The 19,281-nt window shown below is 42.1% G+C and overlaps 1 protein-coding gene across 7 annotated transcripts in view; it reads right to left on the bottom strand.

The window, feature by feature from the left end:
- The window catches only part of kmt2cb (lysine (K)-specific methyltransferase 2Cb), a 69,679-nt gene that overhangs the window by 37,548 nt on the left and 12,850 nt on the right, over positions 1 to 19,281 (bottom strand). For all 7 annotated transcript variants that reach the window (XM_075483354.1, XM_075483355.1, XM_075483359.1 and 4 more), the window contains exons 2-12: positions 18,742 to 18,933; positions 13,761 to 13,849; positions 11,699 to 11,846; positions 10,705 to 10,908; positions 8,054 to 8,163; positions 7,791 to 7,900; positions 7,095 to 7,257; positions 6,816 to 6,987; positions 3,819 to 3,933; positions 2,298 to 2,473; positions 1,796 to 2,145 (exon numbers count right to left, since the gene is read on the bottom strand). In XM_075483354.1, coding sequence (XP_075339469.1) covers positions 1,796 to 2,145; positions 2,298 to 2,473; positions 3,819 to 3,933; positions 6,816 to 6,987; positions 7,095 to 7,257; positions 7,791 to 7,900; positions 8,054 to 8,163; positions 10,705 to 10,908; positions 11,699 to 11,846; positions 13,761 to 13,849; positions 18,742 to 18,932 — 1,828 coding nt within the window. In that variant the 5' untranslated portion in view covers position 18,933. The remainder of the gene's footprint in view (positions 1 to 1,795; positions 2,146 to 2,297; positions 2,474 to 3,818; positions 3,934 to 6,815; positions 6,988 to 7,094; positions 7,258 to 7,790; positions 7,901 to 8,053; positions 8,164 to 10,704; positions 10,909 to 11,698; positions 11,847 to 13,760; positions 13,850 to 18,741; positions 18,934 to 19,281) is intronic.

Below are 19,281 nucleotides of genomic sequence, written 5' to 3' on the forward strand. Positions count from 1 at the left end.
GCCCAGATTTCATATGCAGTCCAGTGCAATCAAAATCAAAGACAGAAACACAGTGACCAGCAGAAACAATAGCCAGACACAGACGAAAGACTCTCCTTCAACAATGCCCTCACAATGGTCCTGGTCATAGGTGTCTGAGCTGGACTTGGAGTTCCAATTAAAACCCTTTAAACCATTCCTCTGGTCGGCCAAATGTGTCTGAAGCTTGAATTTAAAAGCTTCAGGTCATTGTTTGAAGTACGTTACGAACATAGCTCCGCTAGTGACCTGCTTCTGGTAGCCATAATGTGATAAATAAACAAATATATAGGGATGACAAACACAAAATGTTGTTTCAGCAAAAGAATTTCCAGACTAGCTTAACAATCGCCCCCCCACCCACAACACTAATAAGGAAGGTTGGTCATGTCTGAGTAACCAAAGCCCTGTACACACAAAGATCAGTATTTTCACAACTGCAGATTTTCTAAACGCTTGCACACATCGTCCACATGCAAACACAGTTTTGGGCTCCGACATCAAACTCTTTGGAACACACCTTCCAAGATAAAGATTTTCACTGCCTCCGATTGTAAGGTTTTTGGCTCAGGTTGTGTGCCGTCTCTCCTTCGTCCGACATCATAATATGGGCTGAATTCCCTTTTGTTTACATGGTAATGGGAGAGATTGGCAAGATATTGCCAGCGCTAACCTTTTCAGCAGCAATTTATTATTATTTTTTTTTAAACATATTTGCACATAAATGTAGTTACTCTGACTATTTTAAAGAATGCGCTGCAGAGCTCACTGCTACATAAACGAGTGTCAAGAGCCAAAACGATGAGCACCTCGAGTTGTCAGAACAACTTTGGCAATAAAGTGGTTGTAGTGAGCTGCTCTGCCGACACACTGAAGGAACACAACTATGATGAGATTACCTGCCCCCAGACCAGCACACAGAACTATTTAGCACACTATGGGAGATTACCAATGACAGTGAATACTTTTGGATGGTCATTAAAAGGGATTTGGACAGTAATAAGAAGCTTTACCATTTTTACCCTGTGTACATGCAGTTAGCTGTCACTATGGAGCTTGTGTTGCTTCTAGATGGTTTTTTTTTGTTTGATTTTTTTTTTTTTGTAAACGGTGCCATTTGGATAGGGTCTATTTATCTTTTGGAGGAGGAAAAATAGTGTTCATGTGTACTTGGCCACAAAGACAAAATGGAGGTTACCTGAAAAAAATATATCTGTTAGCAATTTAAATAAAAGCTGACAGCTTGACTGCCCATCTCATCCTTAGGTTCTACTGTTAGTTGTGACGTTTTAATTTTGAAAAGCACTTAAACGTCATATAAAAGATAAGTGCTCTCTAAAGTAAAGCTGGTGATCAATTCTTCATTCAAACCACAGAAGAACAAAGACAAAAGTGTTGCTTTAATCTGCTGCAAATAGGACAAAATCCAGTCATTTGGGAGTCCCCAGGAGATCCTTCATGAGAAAGCACATCTCACTGATCTTAATCCACAGAACTCTCCTCTCAATTTTCTTATTTGCATAACCCACAATTTTCACAAAACTTCATCAGCAAATAGCCAAAACTTTGAGCCGTCTCATTTTCCATCATATGACCTGGTGGTTGGTGTGTGATGTGTGCAGGATTTTGGATAATCAAAATAGTAAATTTCACCACAGTAAGGCATGATTTACATATTGATAAAAACTCTTGATTCACAGGAGGGAGTTATACAAGTAGATAAAAATAATAGACTTCATCAAAAAGAGAAATAGAGAAATAGATAATAAAGACCCACCAGGCTTCTGGTCTGATGTGGCCAACTTCTCCTCCTGGACGGTAGCCTGAACAGGCTCTGGATCAGCGTGCAATGGAACAGCAAGTAATTCCGGTTTGGGTTCATTGTGCATTTCAGAGGGCAGGCGCATGCCAGGTTCTAGGTTTGTGTGCTTTTGAGCCAGCTGTAGGTCAGTTTCAGAGTCTGTGTGCATGGGGGCTGGCTGAGAGCTGAGCTCTGGGCCAATGTCCATCTCCTCTGCTTGTAGTGCCTGCTCTGCAGGAGCCCTGCAGTTGGAACAAATGTAGTCCTCTCTGGGGTGGATTTCTGCTTGGCCTGAGTTCTGACGCTCACACTCCAGGTGAAGCCATCTGAACAGAGTGCAAAGAAATTGAGTGAGATTGTCCAACAGATATATCTATACTAACAGAATTTGTTATATTTAGCCCCCCCCCTCCCCTTCAGTGTTTCCCCAAGAGCTTCCAGAATTAAAACAGGAACTGAAAAAGCAAACGTCCCTTACCTTTTACAAGTTTGGCAGAGAAGTAAGTCTTTGTGATGCTCGGGATCCAGGATGCAAGAACACATAGGACAGCACAGAGAAGGGTCCTGGTTTTGGACACAGTTCTCACATAATAGGCTGGTATGGTGCCACTGGCCGCTGGTTCGTGTTCCACACTGTATGCAGACTCTGCAGTTCTGAAGAGAAAAGTCAGAGCCATTCAGACCCTGTGCAGTAAGAACAGACAGTCCTGGCATCTAATTCATAAAATACGAACAGGAAACCAGTCTTGACCCACAGTGGACGTGTGCACCTAAATAGTACACTTTTTTTGGCAAAATGTGTTCGGTAAAGGTAAGAAATATGAAAATAAATAAATAAATAGTGGAGGATCAGAATGATCATTTTGACTTGACTAATTTCAACAAATTAGATGTGGTGTTTGGACATATTTGCAAACAACAACATTAAAAATGTTTTTGAATAATTTGAGATTATAAAAGAAAAATGTCCAAAATTTGTATGGCACAGAATGGGAAGCAAACCAGGTTTCGGAAAAATAAAATATAACATTAAATAAAAAATATTCAACATTATCAAAATTTAATTCATGCTTAAGTGATGATATATTTAAACTTTTTTTTTTTTTTTTTTTTTTTTTTAATCTAACCTCCCATGTTAAATAAGTATACTCTGGACAAAGCATATTCTGAGCAGCACAGCATGCACATGGTCTGTGACGCTTGTAAAATACTAAAGCATCACTGAGGGAAAGAAAATCTACATGCATTCTTGTTGGACCAATTACCAACTCAGCTTGAGTAAGCGTTCTTTCTAAAGCACAGGCCGCTGTTCCGGTACTTCTACCAACATAAAAATAGATAAGGAACACTCTAAGGCACTGAAACTGAAACAATGACTCACTCTATTGATCTGTACGTCAAACAGAAAACATGACTCACAACAAAACTACCACACGAGTACAGGGGCTGGGTACAAGCACTCAAGTTTACATCGCTGCGCTGAGTCAAGCAGAGAAGCCAAGTGTAAAGACGTCACCTGCTGCCTCATCCTCTGTGACCTCTGGTCTAACAGCTGCATTAAAAATTAGGTGACGTGTTCAACAGCCAGCTGAGTAACAAGAACGTTCGTGCATTTACCCACAAGCACACATTGCGTTACCCTTTTGGTGCTTATGCCGAAATGAAACTTTTAAGAGATCAGCTGCTGCGAGTCATTTCCTAACCACAGAATACGCAACGCAAGCTACCGAAATGTTGTTCTTTTGGGTAGTAGACACGTTATCCTGTGCCAGAGTCAGTGTTCTTTATCTTGATTTATTTATTTATTTATTTTTTTCCATTTAATAATATTCCACACATACAATAAAAATAAAATAAATAAAAGCAATTGCGTGATTATCTGTTGGAAACGACCTGGGATCCACCACAAGAAGTTGCCCCTTCACTCCAGTAAAATGGTTTCACAGAGACAGCAAAACAGCCTTTATGTGTGCCCTGCATTATATGAGATCTTTCTTACCTTACATCTCCATCCATTTGTTGGAAGAGAGTCAATAGCAGGTTGCAGACAGAAGGTATGGTAACCTTTATCGCACATATCACACACCAGCATTTTAGTGTCCTCTCCTGGGTTCCTACAAAGAAAAAAAAAAGAGGAGATGGTTGTGTGAAATGAGACTAAGGAGGACTTTCATATCCTGCACCTGCACTGTAACAGACAGGTTTAAAAGCAAAGTCATCACAGATGTGAGCGTGCAACGAAGGGGCAAAGGAGAAACACTCAGCTGGTTTTTTTGGCAGAGTCGAGCTCCTTAACAAGCTGATAAACTTTACCAATCGTGTAAAAAGTTGGAAGGAATATTTTTCAACATACAAAGTGGATCACAGAGTTTTGCCAGAAGATGATTGTGGATCCGGGCCAGTAAGAGTGAACTGAGGTGCCAGTAAAGACTGTGCTTTGCTCCACTGTGACTCAAAAGGCAAAACTCTGATCCAATGTCACAAGACATGATAACTTAAAACTACATAAGCCGCTTTCGGACTGTAGGAACCTTTGGCAGTTCTAATAACCTTTTAATCCGCGGGGCCGTTTTCTCCCGTGTTCGGACATACAGGAACTCGGGGCTTTCTCCCTTAGTTCCTATAACTATTTAGCTCCTTCTCCGAGGTCGGGTCTTTTCATAGTTCTTATAGAACTAATCTAACGGAGGTGTGTGGTTGTCGGTAGCTACGTCCCATGTCATGCTATCACGGCTGAAATGTTTCCTCATAGGACACGGACACAACCGGCGGGTGTTTAATAAGTTAAACTTACACTTGTCTCATTTGTCTGCAGCGCTCTGCTCTCCTTTCTTCCTTCATGAAATAAAAAAGTATCTCCTGACTCTCTCTGTGAGCTCTTCCAGCCTCGATATTAGACGCCTGATGTGATTGTCCATGATTAATATCACCATCATGCAGACCATTAACACGGTGGCCTCCCCGCTCTTCATATTAGCTTCTTGGTGGTGTTTTTTCTACTCTCCTTACTTTTCCCGTTTTGTTTTGTGTTTGAATGTAGCGCTAAACGGCTAACGGCTAACGGCTAACACGTCACTGAAGCAGACGGCTGCGCGCGGCGCATCAGTCCCGATCAGGTCCCGACTCATGTGCGAATGCAGACTGAAACAGTTCCGCTGGGGAAGGATAGTTATCAGAACGAAATTCGAGGAGGGTAGTTCTGATAACTACTTTATTAGAACGGTCTGTCCGAAAGCGGCTATAGAGAACATGAATGCTTCGAAATTTCATTACAGTTTGTATTGTGACTATAAAGGAAACTAGAATCAAATATTCTGTGACGTTTAGATCCCAAAGCTGCTCCTGACAACGATTGGTTCGAGATAACTAGTACGGCCGGTGTCATTTGTGTTAAAGGGATAGTTCGGGATATTTGACATGAATGTGTATGGCATCACCATAACCAGTGTCGTGCATTCAAACTGACTTACCCCCGACAGTGTCCTGTGAGCCGAGTTCTTGTCCAGTGTTGGTCAAGGCGAAAGTAGTCCGGCTTGTTTGCTGGGGTCAAGAAATTAGCGCGTTTTTCTTCCCAAAACAGTACGTGTGCTAAAGAGTGATTTATTTCATCACAAAAACCGAAGCCGGCAAAAGTCACTCCTCGTTATCACTTGGGCCCTACTGTCTCTCATTGTGTATCAGTGCGCACGTCATTCTGACCGCGAGCTGTGCGCACGAGTCGATTCACTTTGTTTACTGCTCGGGAAGATGTCTGACTACGAGAGCGACGAGGAACATATTGACTTCCGTTCAGAGCCAAGGGGGTATCTTTATGAACCCGTTTATACTGAGGAGGAAGTTCGCCAAATGGACTTAGATCGGGCAGAAAGAGAGAGGGTGGACAGAGAAGTGATGGAAACAGAAGCTGGAGCCACTGCTGGAGCTGCGATACCCAGGGTGGCCGACAAATCCTGGTGCACTTGTTTGAAGTGCGAAGTAATGCAGACAGAGGTGGAATGTTACTGCTGCCACGAGTGGGATTTAGTTATGCCCCAGATACAAAACCTTTCCATAGATGAGGATGTCGGCGGCCGCGGGACAGCTGCTGCCTGCATCACAAATAACGGTGACTTCCCTGCACTCCTGAATGCAGGCGTCTTGAGAACTTTTTTCCATGTTCCCAAGATCAACTGGAAGAGGCGTCCCAGACCAGCTGGACCCGATGGCCAGTTGTCTGCAGAGTAAGACAGTGTTGAGCACTGCCAAAGAACAGAAAGACTCGTGCGCACAGCTCGCGGTCAGAATGACGTGCGCACTGATACACAATGAGAGACAGTAGGGCCCAAGTGATAACGAGGAGTGACTTTTGCCGGCTTCGGTTTTTGTGATGAAATAAATCACTCTTTAGCACACGTACTGTTTTGGGAAGAAAAACGCGCTAATTTCTTGACCCCAGCAAACAAGCCGGACTACTTTCGCCTTGACCAACACTGGACAAGAACTCGGCTCACAGGACACTGTCGGGGGTAAGTCAGTTTGAATGCACGACACTGGTTATGGTGATGCCATACAGATTCATGTCAAATATCCCGAACTATCCCTTTAAACGTGGCAGAGAAGCTCACATTACTACCATGCTGCTGATATTGTCAAATAAAGAAAGCAGATTGCTATCACAAGCCCATCCCATTTCATGACAAAACACCATACCCAGTGGCAACATGGCACTGCGGTTTATGCAAATAGAATTACTTAAAACTCAATGGATGGTGTGAGCAACATGGCCCATTAGCCTCAGGTGTTTTTTAAATAAAGGTCAGAGGTTGCATCATAAAGCTACAGGGAACATCTTCCAGTTAGCTCCTCACAAACCACAGAGGTAAACAAACAAGAAAGGAGCATGATGCCTGGCAGCGCTGCAGAAATAACGGAGTATGAATAGTGAGGGACTAAGGAGAGTAGAGAAAATCGTGCAGTGTGATGCGATTTATTTAGGTGGGTGGGTAAACTGACTCACTTGCATGTCTGGCAGACTTTGCACTCAGGGCACTGCCAACCTGCCCTCCTTAGAGGGGTTACAGCCATGTCCAGGCACATCCCATGGTAATGCAGACCACAACTGGTGCAGAAGAGCTGATCCAGTAGGTCCCCGGGACTATCGCATAGCACGCAATTTAAATCATCTACAACTATGGACATAAAAATGAAAGAAACAGGTCAATTAGAAAATATGAAAGGATAACATATAGTGGATATAGTGTCATTTTTACCAGTTGAACAATTTGACTAAACTTACATTTATGAATTGCCAATTCAATATGTTCTGGGCAGAGGAGAGAGAGACTCCTGATATCCTGAAAGGTCCCAGCTGCCCCCGCACAGGGGTAATGGTAGAGTTGAGCACATCCTTCAGCACAGCACTTAATGGATGCTCCAAGGCGCTTACAGTATGCACAGTGCTGAGGAATGAAAGATCACACAATATTTCTAAAATGTTCTTTACGGAAAAAAATCCACAAACAACACAAATAATATGAATCACGTTTACAACTGACCGCTGCAGCTTTTATAAAAACAGTGCTTTATTTTTCAATGTCTCAGAAACAAGACCCCCGTTTAAAAGCAGCACCCTGATGATCACAACATCCCCATTTCTCTCCGTTCCATGAGTGCATACTAATAGCCACTCGGGAGATCAAGTGGCAGTACTGCTATTCGGCCGCATGACCGATGGGCTGCAAGCACATTCAGAGCTCTGAGCAGCACCACTGCTACTGCAAAGAGCCAAGCTGCCACGAGAGCTCTGCCCCATTGAGTGGCATGACCTTTTCCATTTCACAGCCGAGAGATCCACACTGTCTCGCCGACCTTTAACAGTCAGGCTGATCCATCAGCTTTTCTGTGCCTCACTAACGCAGGCCCTCTCTGCTGCCCAAACACATCAAGACGGTGTTAACACCCATTAGTCCATGGGTGTTCTCTCTTGACTCACCTTTGTGCTCCCTGAGTCAATGGCTCTGTCCACATTAAGCAGAGATTGTCCCTCGCCCTCGCAAACACCATCGGACCACAAGGCACAACTCTGATGTGCCCAACATTGCCCTGAAATTTCAAGTCATAACAGACAACAGAAGTGTGATAAACAACATACTGATGTCAAAGACGTCCGACGCGGATTCAGCTTGAAAATTAACTCTTCGTTAACCGAGAAAACAGTAATTGTGGGGAAAAAGGAGAAATTATCCTCAGTTCTACCTGACTCAAAGAGAGACTGGACTTTAAAATCTTGTGGAAGTCCAACATGAGAAAGCTCATCCCAGAAACGACTGGTTGGATCTGGCTCTTCCTGGCAGGTTTCAGATCCACTGAAACAAAGAAAAAGTGAAGCAAATGAGTGCAGTGAAGAACAGAGGGCCGAAACGTCCTAGTGGAGAACAATGTGTAGTTTTAACAAAGCAGAGAAGATGGACAGAATGAGCTAAGGGGAACATTTTAAGAGCAAATAACAGTTGTGGGGGAAGGGGACAGGGAGAGGAGGAGAAACGCCATCTTGTTTGGTGTGTGTGCACAAGAGGCTAGCTGTTCTGTTTCATAGAATCTGTTTTAAAGGATGCATTTCTCTCATTCTCTAGCTTGAAGAGCAGCACACTTGCGCCCAAAAAAAAAAAAAAAAAAAAAAGACGCAGAGGGAACACTAGGGATTCAAACGGACCTGTGTTTTAGTGAGCAAACCAACAGGCAAAATGACCTTTTGCAAAACATGCGGGTAAACTTATCACATACAACCTTGACGGCTAATTGTTTAAATCCTATGATTTTAATCAAGAATAATACTGACAACTTCCTATAAACATTCACGCTACGTTTTTCCACTAGACACTCGGACAGATCCAATTTCTCATCCAATACTGTGATCTCTTCTTTGCCTCCTTGCGCTCATCTTTTAAGAGAAACTCATTTTCTTAAACACACAACATGTGAGCATCACCGGATGCTACTCTCGTCTGTTAAGAACAGGGAGCTTGAGCAGTGCTGCGACAGTGTGGTGGTCAACCAAAGTTCAATTTGCAGGTGGCAAATATTTTGCGAGAAAGGGCAGCCAATGTATTAATTGGATAAATTATGTTGATATGTTCTCACCACTGTGTGAAGTTATCCACCACATTTACTCATATTAGCTGCCCCTAAATTTGGAGTGCACGCAGGGTTAAAAAGGCACCACATCTACTGAGAAAAATGCTCATTCCTCCAGCACATATGCGAGAAAGCGGTCGTCTGAATGATGTGCTGCTTTAATCTCTGCAGTAAAATACCATTTCATTCTTTTTGGATAGTAAAAAAATAAATAAAAACAACACATATCCTTTTACTATTCTATCACTACTACAAACAATGGCAATGAGCTAAACAAAATCATAGAATGGAAGACTGAAAAACATGGTCTCATGGCATGAATCTGAATCTCTGCTTCAAGTTCAGACTTTGATGTACACAACAAAGAAACTTGGATCCATTTCAAAATGATATAATGCTTCATTCCAGTAAGCTGTTGCGTACGGTACAGATGTAAACCTTTCACAATAAAACCTCTGCTAAGAACAGGGTGTTTCTATGAAATTAAATTCAGAAGAGACTTAAATCCAATGCAGGGATTGTAAAGTGGGAAGTTATTCTTTTTCTTTTTTTTTTTTTAAACCTGGACCTTATTTCTGGCATAAAATACGTTCATTCACTCACCGATAACAGTTTAGTGAAAGTCTGCGTCCTTCAGAAGATATTTAGATCACTCGAGATCCGCGTATATCCATATAACGGGAGTGAACAGGGGCATAGACAATACAGCCTCTAAATAAGGCATTATCTGTCTTTATTTCACCAATACTTTAAGACAAATGAATGAATGAACGCGTACTATTGCACTGTTAGCTCAGAGCTGTTGTGTTGTTGTTATTGGGGGCTATCAGGGGGCTTAACGGGGCTGTCTACTGGGATGACGTCATCAACGCGCACCGCTGCAGCACAACTTGCTACTGCTAGTTTTGTGCAATATGGCAGGATATTTATCCGATTCTGACGACGTGGACGACAACTTTGAGTACGATGGGTGTCCTTATCGGAGTGAATAAGCTGTGCTGCAGCGGCGCGCGGCAATGACATCATCCCACATGACGCGTCTGTAGAAAGCCCCCTTAAGCCACCCTTTGTTTTATGCCAGAAATAAGGTCCAAGTTTAAATAAAACATGCTTCCCCTTTAAGACTGTAGGTGCAGCTTGCCAAGCTAATAGTTTGTTAGCCTGCTAGTTTGTTTATTCACCTCTGTGGCACACGGTGAGGTCTCTCTCCACAAAAGTTCCACTTTCTTAACGTAAATTCAGGCAAATTCTGGAAGGCCTTTCTTATAGGCCTGCCTACAATAGAGACCCGGTATCCTAAGGCCTCTATTTGAAGAAATACAATACATCAACGGTTACAGCTGGAGGTGTCATACAGTAATGGGAAAAACTATTCCAAATACTAGACCAAACTCATAATGGCTACTTTAAAAAGGAATATTTCCACGTAAAGTTCAAATCATCTCAGACTGGCTTGAGAATATTTCACTGTTCTCAAATTGCCTCGACACACCGGATCTCAATATAACAGAGCACCTTTGGGATGAAGAGAACCGTATCATGGAAGATGCCACTATTTCAATATATAACTAAATCACTTAACCGCTGCTACTAAGAAATAAGGCTGTTCTAAAGGCAAAAGAGTCCAAGCAAATGCGTGATTAATTAAGTGAATGGTGAAATGGCTTTATTTTAGTGGGGCAATTTCGAGGGAAAGACTCAATGGTAATTTTAGCTGGGGTGGGGTGGGAATACAAATCTTTGGACAACCATTTTCCAAAACAACTACTTACTTCTTTTCCTTCTGTCCTGAGGTGGTGTCTCCAGCCAAATTGGACTGAATGATTTTATCACCATCACTGCTATCGCTAGTTGAGTCTCCTTCCCCGTTATGGCTGATGAGTGTTTCATGCTGAGATGTGGTGTTGAATACTTGCAGATCCCCCTGACCCAGAAGGCTACGGCCGCCACAGTAACAGAAGGCACAGAGACGCTCACTGGAACAAAGAAAATGGGTGGTAGGGGGTGTTTAATTATATATACCTATTGAGACTAAATACAGTGCCATGCATGTCACCGTGAATTAAGGCCTCTCTCTTCTAGCAATGGGACTGTGAGTGGCAACATACACAGAAACTCAGAGATCTTCCGTTGGTGAGGCAAACTAGCACGCAGCTTTACACATACGTGTTGTAAATACCGTAGCAGCATGTAGGTAACGGTCCAGACCGTGTCTTATGCACATTAAGCTGCAATCTTTTGTTCACTGCGGTCAAAATCAGATTTTGGAGTGCAGAGCTTTTCACAGTATTCTTTCTACTGAAACCCAAAATGTGATGTGGTAATGTTAGAAATCTCATTTTCTTACCATGACTAAAATTTTGCCTGGAAACCAACATTATACGCATTCATTTTGACAAGCCGATATTCCATATTTGATATGATAAAGCTTTATTGAATGTGATGCACATTTTCTTTTGAGTGATTAAGGTCTCAGGAGATGCTGCTGATCTGCCCTCCATCACAGGTACCAGAGGCACAGACAGACCAAAAGATTGATTACAGCCTTCAATAAAGTGGCACCTCAGAGGAGAATGCTGCATCTATCAACTGATGACCTCCACTGAATCCATCCACGCATTTGTACACAAGAAAGAAAATAGCACGTGACCATGCTTGCCGAAACATACATCTGCTTATACGTGTGCGTACATATATGGTGAAACAAATTATTTTTCCATTTCTTGAAAACAACTGTGGGGCCAGGGGATGTTTCGCGTCTCTGACCTGCTTTTGATTTCTCTACTCGCTGGGACAGATGGTCCTGCTGAACTCTCTGCTGGAGGGCTCTGGACCAGAGGGGAAGAAGGCTTGTCCTCCTCTGTCCCCTTAGTAGTCCCCATTTCCACAGCTTCCACAGGTTGGACTTGTGTTTCTGATGGAAACAGGAAAATAAAATGATTAGTTAGTCAGTAAGGAAACAAATGAGCGTGACGTTCCTTCAGAGCATCTGTGAGGACCGCAGTTCATTTGGTGTTGGCCTCCGTACGGATAGCTGCTTTTTACCTAATTGCCAATTATGAATGAGCAGTCAACATACAGCATCTGACAGGGGAAAGCTGTCATAGGGCGGGTTGGTTGCATTCAGGTCACTGACCTCAAGTTTCCTTAAGGTCAACAACACAAGCTTTATTACAGAGATGGATTTTAGACATTTGGACCATATGCTAAAACTCTGATCAAAGTAAATCCACTGGGAACGTCAAACTCTCGTATAGAACGGCAAGGCAAAAATAATTTGTATATGAAAAAAATGCCTTACTCCCGTACTGGGTTTATAATTAATGCTGAATCATTTCAGAATTGAACCACGAGTTCCTCACTCATACTCTGTGTCCATGCAGAATTTTACGAATATTTTACTGATATGTAATGAGGCCAAGGCTGCAACAATTCTGTCTCATACAGTGGAATTACACAATGCCAAATGTAAGCTCATTAACTCCCAATAATCAAATTAACCTTTGGAAGACAGATTCCAGTCATCGTGTAAGAGTCAGTGCTGTTACGGGCACAGCAATCGGGAGTTTTTCTCGTCCAGTTAATGTCCCAGTATGCATGCACGAGAAGGGAATCGACTTATTAACTGAAGTATATCTGACACTGTGACGATGCTCTGCAAAGACATGGTCTTTGTGTCTTTTGAACAGTAATTTTGTCAAATGACGCTGCAGTTATTTAAAAATAAATAAAATAATCATGATGCCTTTAGCCATCTGTCAAAGAATATACAGAAAGAGGGTCATTTTCGAAGCATGTGCAAGGAGCCTTGGCTCATTTGTGAATATACATGGAGGAGCGATTCGACCCCCAACCAGATTAACTGGATGCGTTAGTCCAGTTTTGAGAAGCTTTGACAGACAGACTAACAAATTAACGTGCATTTTAAAAGTCTGGTTTTTGTCTGACAAACCCAATAATTTGGTTTGTTCCATGTAAAAGTGCAAAGATAAACTTTATTGATCCCACAGTGGGGAAAGTGCTGAAGGGGTGCAGGAAACTGAATTGTTGCCTCCTTTGCATGAGGAATGTGTTCCACTGTACCTATATGAATATGATGTACAGTATATATAACATAATATATGCAAGCATAAATAAGATAAAATGATTTAGATGGTAAATCATATGGACATTAAACCGTTAGCTTAAGGTAAATTGTTCTAAAAGAAAGAAAAACCATGAGCAATTTCACATCTTCCAACATCTCCAGCAGAGCTTCTACAGCAATGTAGAAACACTGAGTTTCAGAATGGAAGGCATAGTCACATGATGTGATGTACACACATAAAAAGCACATAAATGGGTCTGGAGAGACTGATGGGATTTTAAAAAGCTTTTAGAGGGCATTAGCCTTGGGCTCTTTCCCACTGCACCTCAGTGCCAATCTCTGAGCAGGAGAAGACATGAAGCAGTAAAGAGAGTAAGAGAGAGTAAGAGTAAGAGTAAGAGAGAGAGAGAGAGAGAGAGAGAGAGTAAGAGTAAGAGAGAGAGAGAGAGAGAGAGAGAGAGAGTAAGAGTAAGAGTAAGAGAGAGTGAGAGAGAGAGAGAGAGAGAGAGAGAGAGAGAGAGAGAAACACCTAATGTAGCTTCACAGTTCAAGTTGAGCCCTTTCATTTATAGTCCTGAAGCAGCAGCAGAAGGTGCTGAGAAAAAGCTCTCATCCATCGTTCTTACTGAAACTCCCTCTGAAGCACTCACTGCACGAGGCTACCCGGATGCGCGAGCTGAAATTTGAGTCACTTGACTAATGTGTGTATAATGGATCAAAAAGGGGACGGCAAAGTCTTACCTGCATCCTGAGGGTCAGTGGACTCCGTTATCTCAGTCCCGTCCATGCTGTCCTCCTCATCCAAGACAACCCTCCCTCTGGTGCGACCCCTGAAGTGAGGAAGAGGAGAACAGACAGCGTGAATAGGAGTGCACCTCAGGAGGAGTGCAGTCATGAATTAGTTTAAAAATATTCAGTGATTTCTAATGACGGCACTCGAGGCTCTGGGCAAGGCATGAGCATGATGGTGGTGGTGAGTTGGGTGTGTTCAATACAGACTGAAATTACAGAACTATCTATCAATTTGTACAGTTCTGTGGGAAAAAAATAAATAAATATATTGAGTCAAAACTGAGGAATCATCCGTAACAACTGTGTAACCCTCTCACTCATGCAAGGTAAGAGTGTTCATTGTTTAAAAGGTAAGCCTACGGATGTTCAGCAACAGTCTTGCTGTTTAAATGATCATTTCCAAGGGAATAGAATGACTGATCTCAGAATTCAGTGACCAATTCATGCACAATGTATGCAACCTAAATGTTTAGAAATAATGTTTTGCTTAAAAGTACAAAAGCCACATCTGGATATATAAAAAAAATTGGTCAGGGCTCCAGATTACAACCATTTAGATTTTGTGACCATTTTGTTTGTGTGGCGCAACAAAAATCAGGCACAAAAGTGCAACTTGGAAATATAGCCTGAATTTTTATCCCTCTGTCATCATCTTGTACATCATGACACAGAGAGAGAAAGAACAGAGAGGGATCATGCAAGTCTGTCATCATCACAACAACACCGTCCGAGGACAAAGCTGCATGGGTTGTCATCAACCGGTGTTTGATCACTAAGCTTCCCACACTCGTACTCGTTTGGCAGGATGAGTGAAGTTCAAAGGTTTTGAACTGTCGTTTAATTTTTTGTTTTTAAACCAAAGATCATTTACACCATCCGCTTGCATCACTGTCCCATATTTCTGATAAGATGTGAAAATCAGCGCGATATTGGTTGGAAACAGGAAACTCCTCCATTCCTCCCAACATGCAAGGCTTGCAGTTTCCATCCATCCATTTTCTATACACGCTTCATCCAATTTAGGGTCACGTGGGTGCTGGAGCCTATCCCAGCTGTCATTTAGCGAGAGGCGCTGTACACCCTGGACAGGTCACCACTCCATCACAGGGCCACACAGAGACAAATGAGACAAACAACCATCCACACTCCCTCCCACTCACTCCTACAGACAATTTAGAGACACCAATTAACCTGACATGCATGTTTTTGGACGGTGGGAGGAAGCCGGAGTAGTCAGAGCAAACCCACGCGTACACGTGGAGAACATGCAAACTCCACACAGAAAGGGCCCAGCCGGGATTCCCTGCGCAGTCACCGCATTAGTTATACACACAGAGAAAATGATGCCAAAACATTAATTTCAGCAAAAACTTTTACATAAGTTTTGCCATTTCAGAAATGCTCAGATTTACCCAACATCTCTCATTAGTGCCCTTATTACATTGTTCACTCTGAAGTACAATGTTAGGCTTGCTTCTGTTAGCAAGCAACATTTTTCTTAATTTAGACCACAATTACAACAAAACTATGAATCCATAAAGCACTCAATGTGCCTTGTCAGCATCTCAGACAGCCAATGTCTAGATTTCCAGCCATGTTCCTGCATGCCAACTCATGCAAATACACACATCCTTCTTTCCCATACAGCGTAGAAAGATGGATCATTGTCAGCATCCTCCAATGGGAGCTCGGGTAACCTAATTTTGGAAGCAGCATGTTGAGAGGATAATTATCGTGGATACAAATTAAATAGCAACATCAACTGTTAGCATGCTAAGTGGAGAGAGCAAACGCAGCCCAAATGAGAGCAACCCTGTCTCAGGGGTACTCAGGAGGATACACAGGGCTGGAAGTGAGGGAGGAGATTGGGGGTGGTGGAGTAATTTTCAGTGCCACTGGAGAGAAAAATCACAAATGGCTCCACGCCAAATCAACCCCTCCCTTTAAATGACTTCCATTGGGAGCAACCCTGAAACACAAGAATGACAGAAGCCTCTAGCAAATGTTGGCTGAAAACATAATTATCTAAAAGCTTGAGCCAAACATGTATATCTTACCATGACTGATACAGACATTACATCTACTACATTCGTTGTCCTGAAAAATTGTAAGGCAAGAGGTACTTCTAGTCAGAGTGCTGTGAGTTTGGAGAAACTGATGGTTTTATGCAAGTGGGCTGAAAGCTGAAAGCTACACAGACAGACAGGAGACCACCAGGAGAGCTAATCTTTCTCCATCTAAAATAAGGCAAACCTGAAAAAAAAAATAATTCCCTTTTGCGTCAAACAGCAACACAATTTGCAGTGCGTTCTGAAAATCGTATTGAAGGTTTTAGATGGCGAAAAAATTTGGGTCCTATTTGACTGTTCCGCTCCGAGTAGCTTTTAGCTTCCGCTCGACCGTCAGGAAACTACCTGATTTCCCAAACAAAGAGTAGACTGCTGTCTACAACTTAAACTTAAAAAATGTTTGACCGTAAAAAATGTTTAATGGCAAAATATGTAAAGTATGTCAAAATTGTGGATATGTATTTAATCTACCAGTGGATCTGTAAGTTCATTTTAGATGAATCTTATTTTGTCTGGTAGTTCATCCAAAAGAAAAGAAAAGCCACACTGAGTGTACAATAATCATTGATGCCAAAAAAAAATAACAAAAAAAGAGGCCATCTTCTTTTCTTCTCTATCAAACAGTCTTTAGAGGTCTGAAAGTGGTACTCCTGCAATTGCTGAACACAACACATTTTGTTTAGACACTAAAAGGCAGAAAGACAACCTAGAAGTATGTAAAAGCATCCCAAAGGAGGAACCCAATTTTTGGTTTTTGGTGATAAGTTTGACACTGGCTGTATAAAAAAATCTAAGTCCTACATCATGATCATTTGTTTCAGTGCCTGAATTAAAGCTCAGCCTCCACTTGAAAGACAGCTTGATTAATTGAAAATCGACCGCGGTGAGAGAGCCGAAATTTTTAACACCGTTTGGATGTTCCCATTATTCTGGTCCCAACTGTGTCACACTGGAATCTGACAAATTTAACAGCTGCTCTCACAGTCTTTCCTTTTTAAGCCCAAAAATCGCACTCGAATTCTCACTTTTCGAGCCAATTACATTTACGTGGGTCTCAGATGGCAGAAGCAAAACCCAAATGCAGATTTTAGCTGTTGGAGAAATTTTCACCAAAGATCACAATACGCTGCATGTACACACAATGCAGTAGGTAGTGATGTCTTTACATAGCCTGCTTCACAACACTCAATGATAATTATATGTAACAATGCTCGAGGCATCAAATTTCAGCATTTAGACAGCCAGCTATTTCACTGACAAACGCTCAGAACTAGTGTTCAAACCCATACCCTGCCCATACCCAGCTTACCCCCTCCCCACAGTCCCACCACAGGGAGAGGAGAAAAAAAAAAAAAAAAAAAAAAAGGGTGAAAATAATGCTGTGGTAAGTAGTCCCAGTTAGCAGAGTGCTGCCTGGAAAACCTGACAAGGATCGAGATGCTCTGGAATGGACTGACATGCAAAAAGAAACATGGGCAAGTCTAGTCATTTCCAACTGCCAGTTCTACCGAAGAATCAATATCCCTCACGTCTTTACCTCAAACAATCTGCCTTTTAACACTTACTGCTAACAGTTTAACATTGATATACAGCGATGAAGCAGATGGCTGGCCTTAATATAGGACTGCTCCATGACAATAATTCATAGCCATCGTCACTGCATCCTGAAGTGTATGAAACCGAGCAAAGTACGCCAACATTGTCCTGTTCAGAGTTAATACAGTCTTTTAATTAACTAGCCGAGCCTATAGTTCTGATGGCCAATTGTAATCATTGGAAATTCCGGAAGTTCGTATCGTTGTTTAAGAGAGAGAAGTTTGAGGTTTTTATACGATATGAACTCCGTGTTGAGCTCTTGGAGGTGCTTTTCTATTAAATCTGAGATGGTACAAATAATTGTGGCATTAACACTTAAGTGAATAAGCTGATCCATTCAAAAAACAAACCAAGAATATTTCTGTTTCATGTCCGGTTTGTCGAGATCAAGCAAATAAAGTCCGCTCCGGGTCATTCTTCCACAGTGGAATTACTGCATCGTCTGAATGCTTGCAGATTAAACAATCCATTGGAAGCTGGGTATTAAGATTGATTGAGAGGACAGACTAAGGAGAGATTTAAGAACCTTGCATAATTTTACACAGCAGATCTTGGCAGCACTGCATGTTGCTGTGGAAGTCAGAGACAGGGGCCAGGCAGTTTGTACAGCACCTCACAACTGGAATTACTCGAAATCAGGCAGGTAAAACATGCTCACAGAAAAGTTCTAACCACAATCAAGCAGCATAATAAAAAAAACTAAAAGACATCGATGCTAAAGCATCCTGCTGCAGTTGATCTGCCTTTAAATCCAGAACACAGATAGATGACAAGTAAGAGGAAACAGAATTCCAAGTTTCGCATTGTCCATATAACCCAGGGTTAGGTAATATTGATGAAGTAAGAATGGACAAGTAACAACATTTAACCAAGCATTGCTAGTTAATGAATGGTTACTAAGTTTATCCTATTAAGTACTGATGCAACATACGTGTATGACTTTAACCATTTATAGGGAGAGGGTGGGCTTCAGGTCTTTATGGGTTGTTGTAATATCTCAACAATGGATAAAAAGTGGTGATTGAAAGACTGAACAGAGCACTGATTTGCAATGCCCTTCTAGATACTGTGCCATGTTTAGCATCTTTTGACTCTCCAGAAGTGAATTTCTAAAAAGTTAATAAATAATATTAAAATTCATGTCAAGGAGAGGGTTTCAAGGACTTCGTACATGACTCTACCGTGACAACGGGTTAGATGCAAAACTGTCCATTATTATGAATGTGAATTTGACCACACTTGTGAATATGGGCGTGAGAACTTACTTCTTTCTGTTTTTAGATGCAGACAGGGTTGGCGCCTGGGGTAGGATGATGGCAGCAGCATCCTTGCGCGGCCTGCCACGTGGTCGCTTGTCTGCGTTAGCAGGACTTCCTGTGGATGTGGCCCCTACACTGCTGGATGGCGGTGAGGGTCCCTGGTCAGAGGGCTCCAGAGTCTTGTCCTCTGATGACATTCTGAAAGAAGATCAGATAATATAGGCATTATATGCAAGAAATGAAAGCTTGGAGACGAGGAAAATAGGTGCAGGCTTGCACATCGTTTTATATTGGCAAGCTTTAGCAAAGCGGACCGGAAAAAGGAAGCAACACAAATGGTTGAAGGAATGGTTTGGAGTTTTTGTGATATCTAGCTGTTCCTTATATTTTGAGCATTCTCTCAAAGACATAAATGGGAACCATTTGCCGCTTAAAGAAAAACTATTGGGACTGCGTCCAAAAAGCCACTGCACCAGGAAACATGTCAATCATGCTGTTGCAGGGACAAAATTTGACATTGCTTCACATAAACATGCAGAGAGGAAG

The sequence above is a fragment of the Odontesthes bonariensis genome, chromosome 14 (assembly GCF_027942865.1).
Source record: "Odontesthes bonariensis isolate fOdoBon6 chromosome 14, fOdoBon6.hap1, whole genome shotgun sequence".
NCBI lineage: Eukaryota > Metazoa > Chordata > Actinopteri > Atheriniformes > Atherinopsidae > Odontesthes > Odontesthes bonariensis.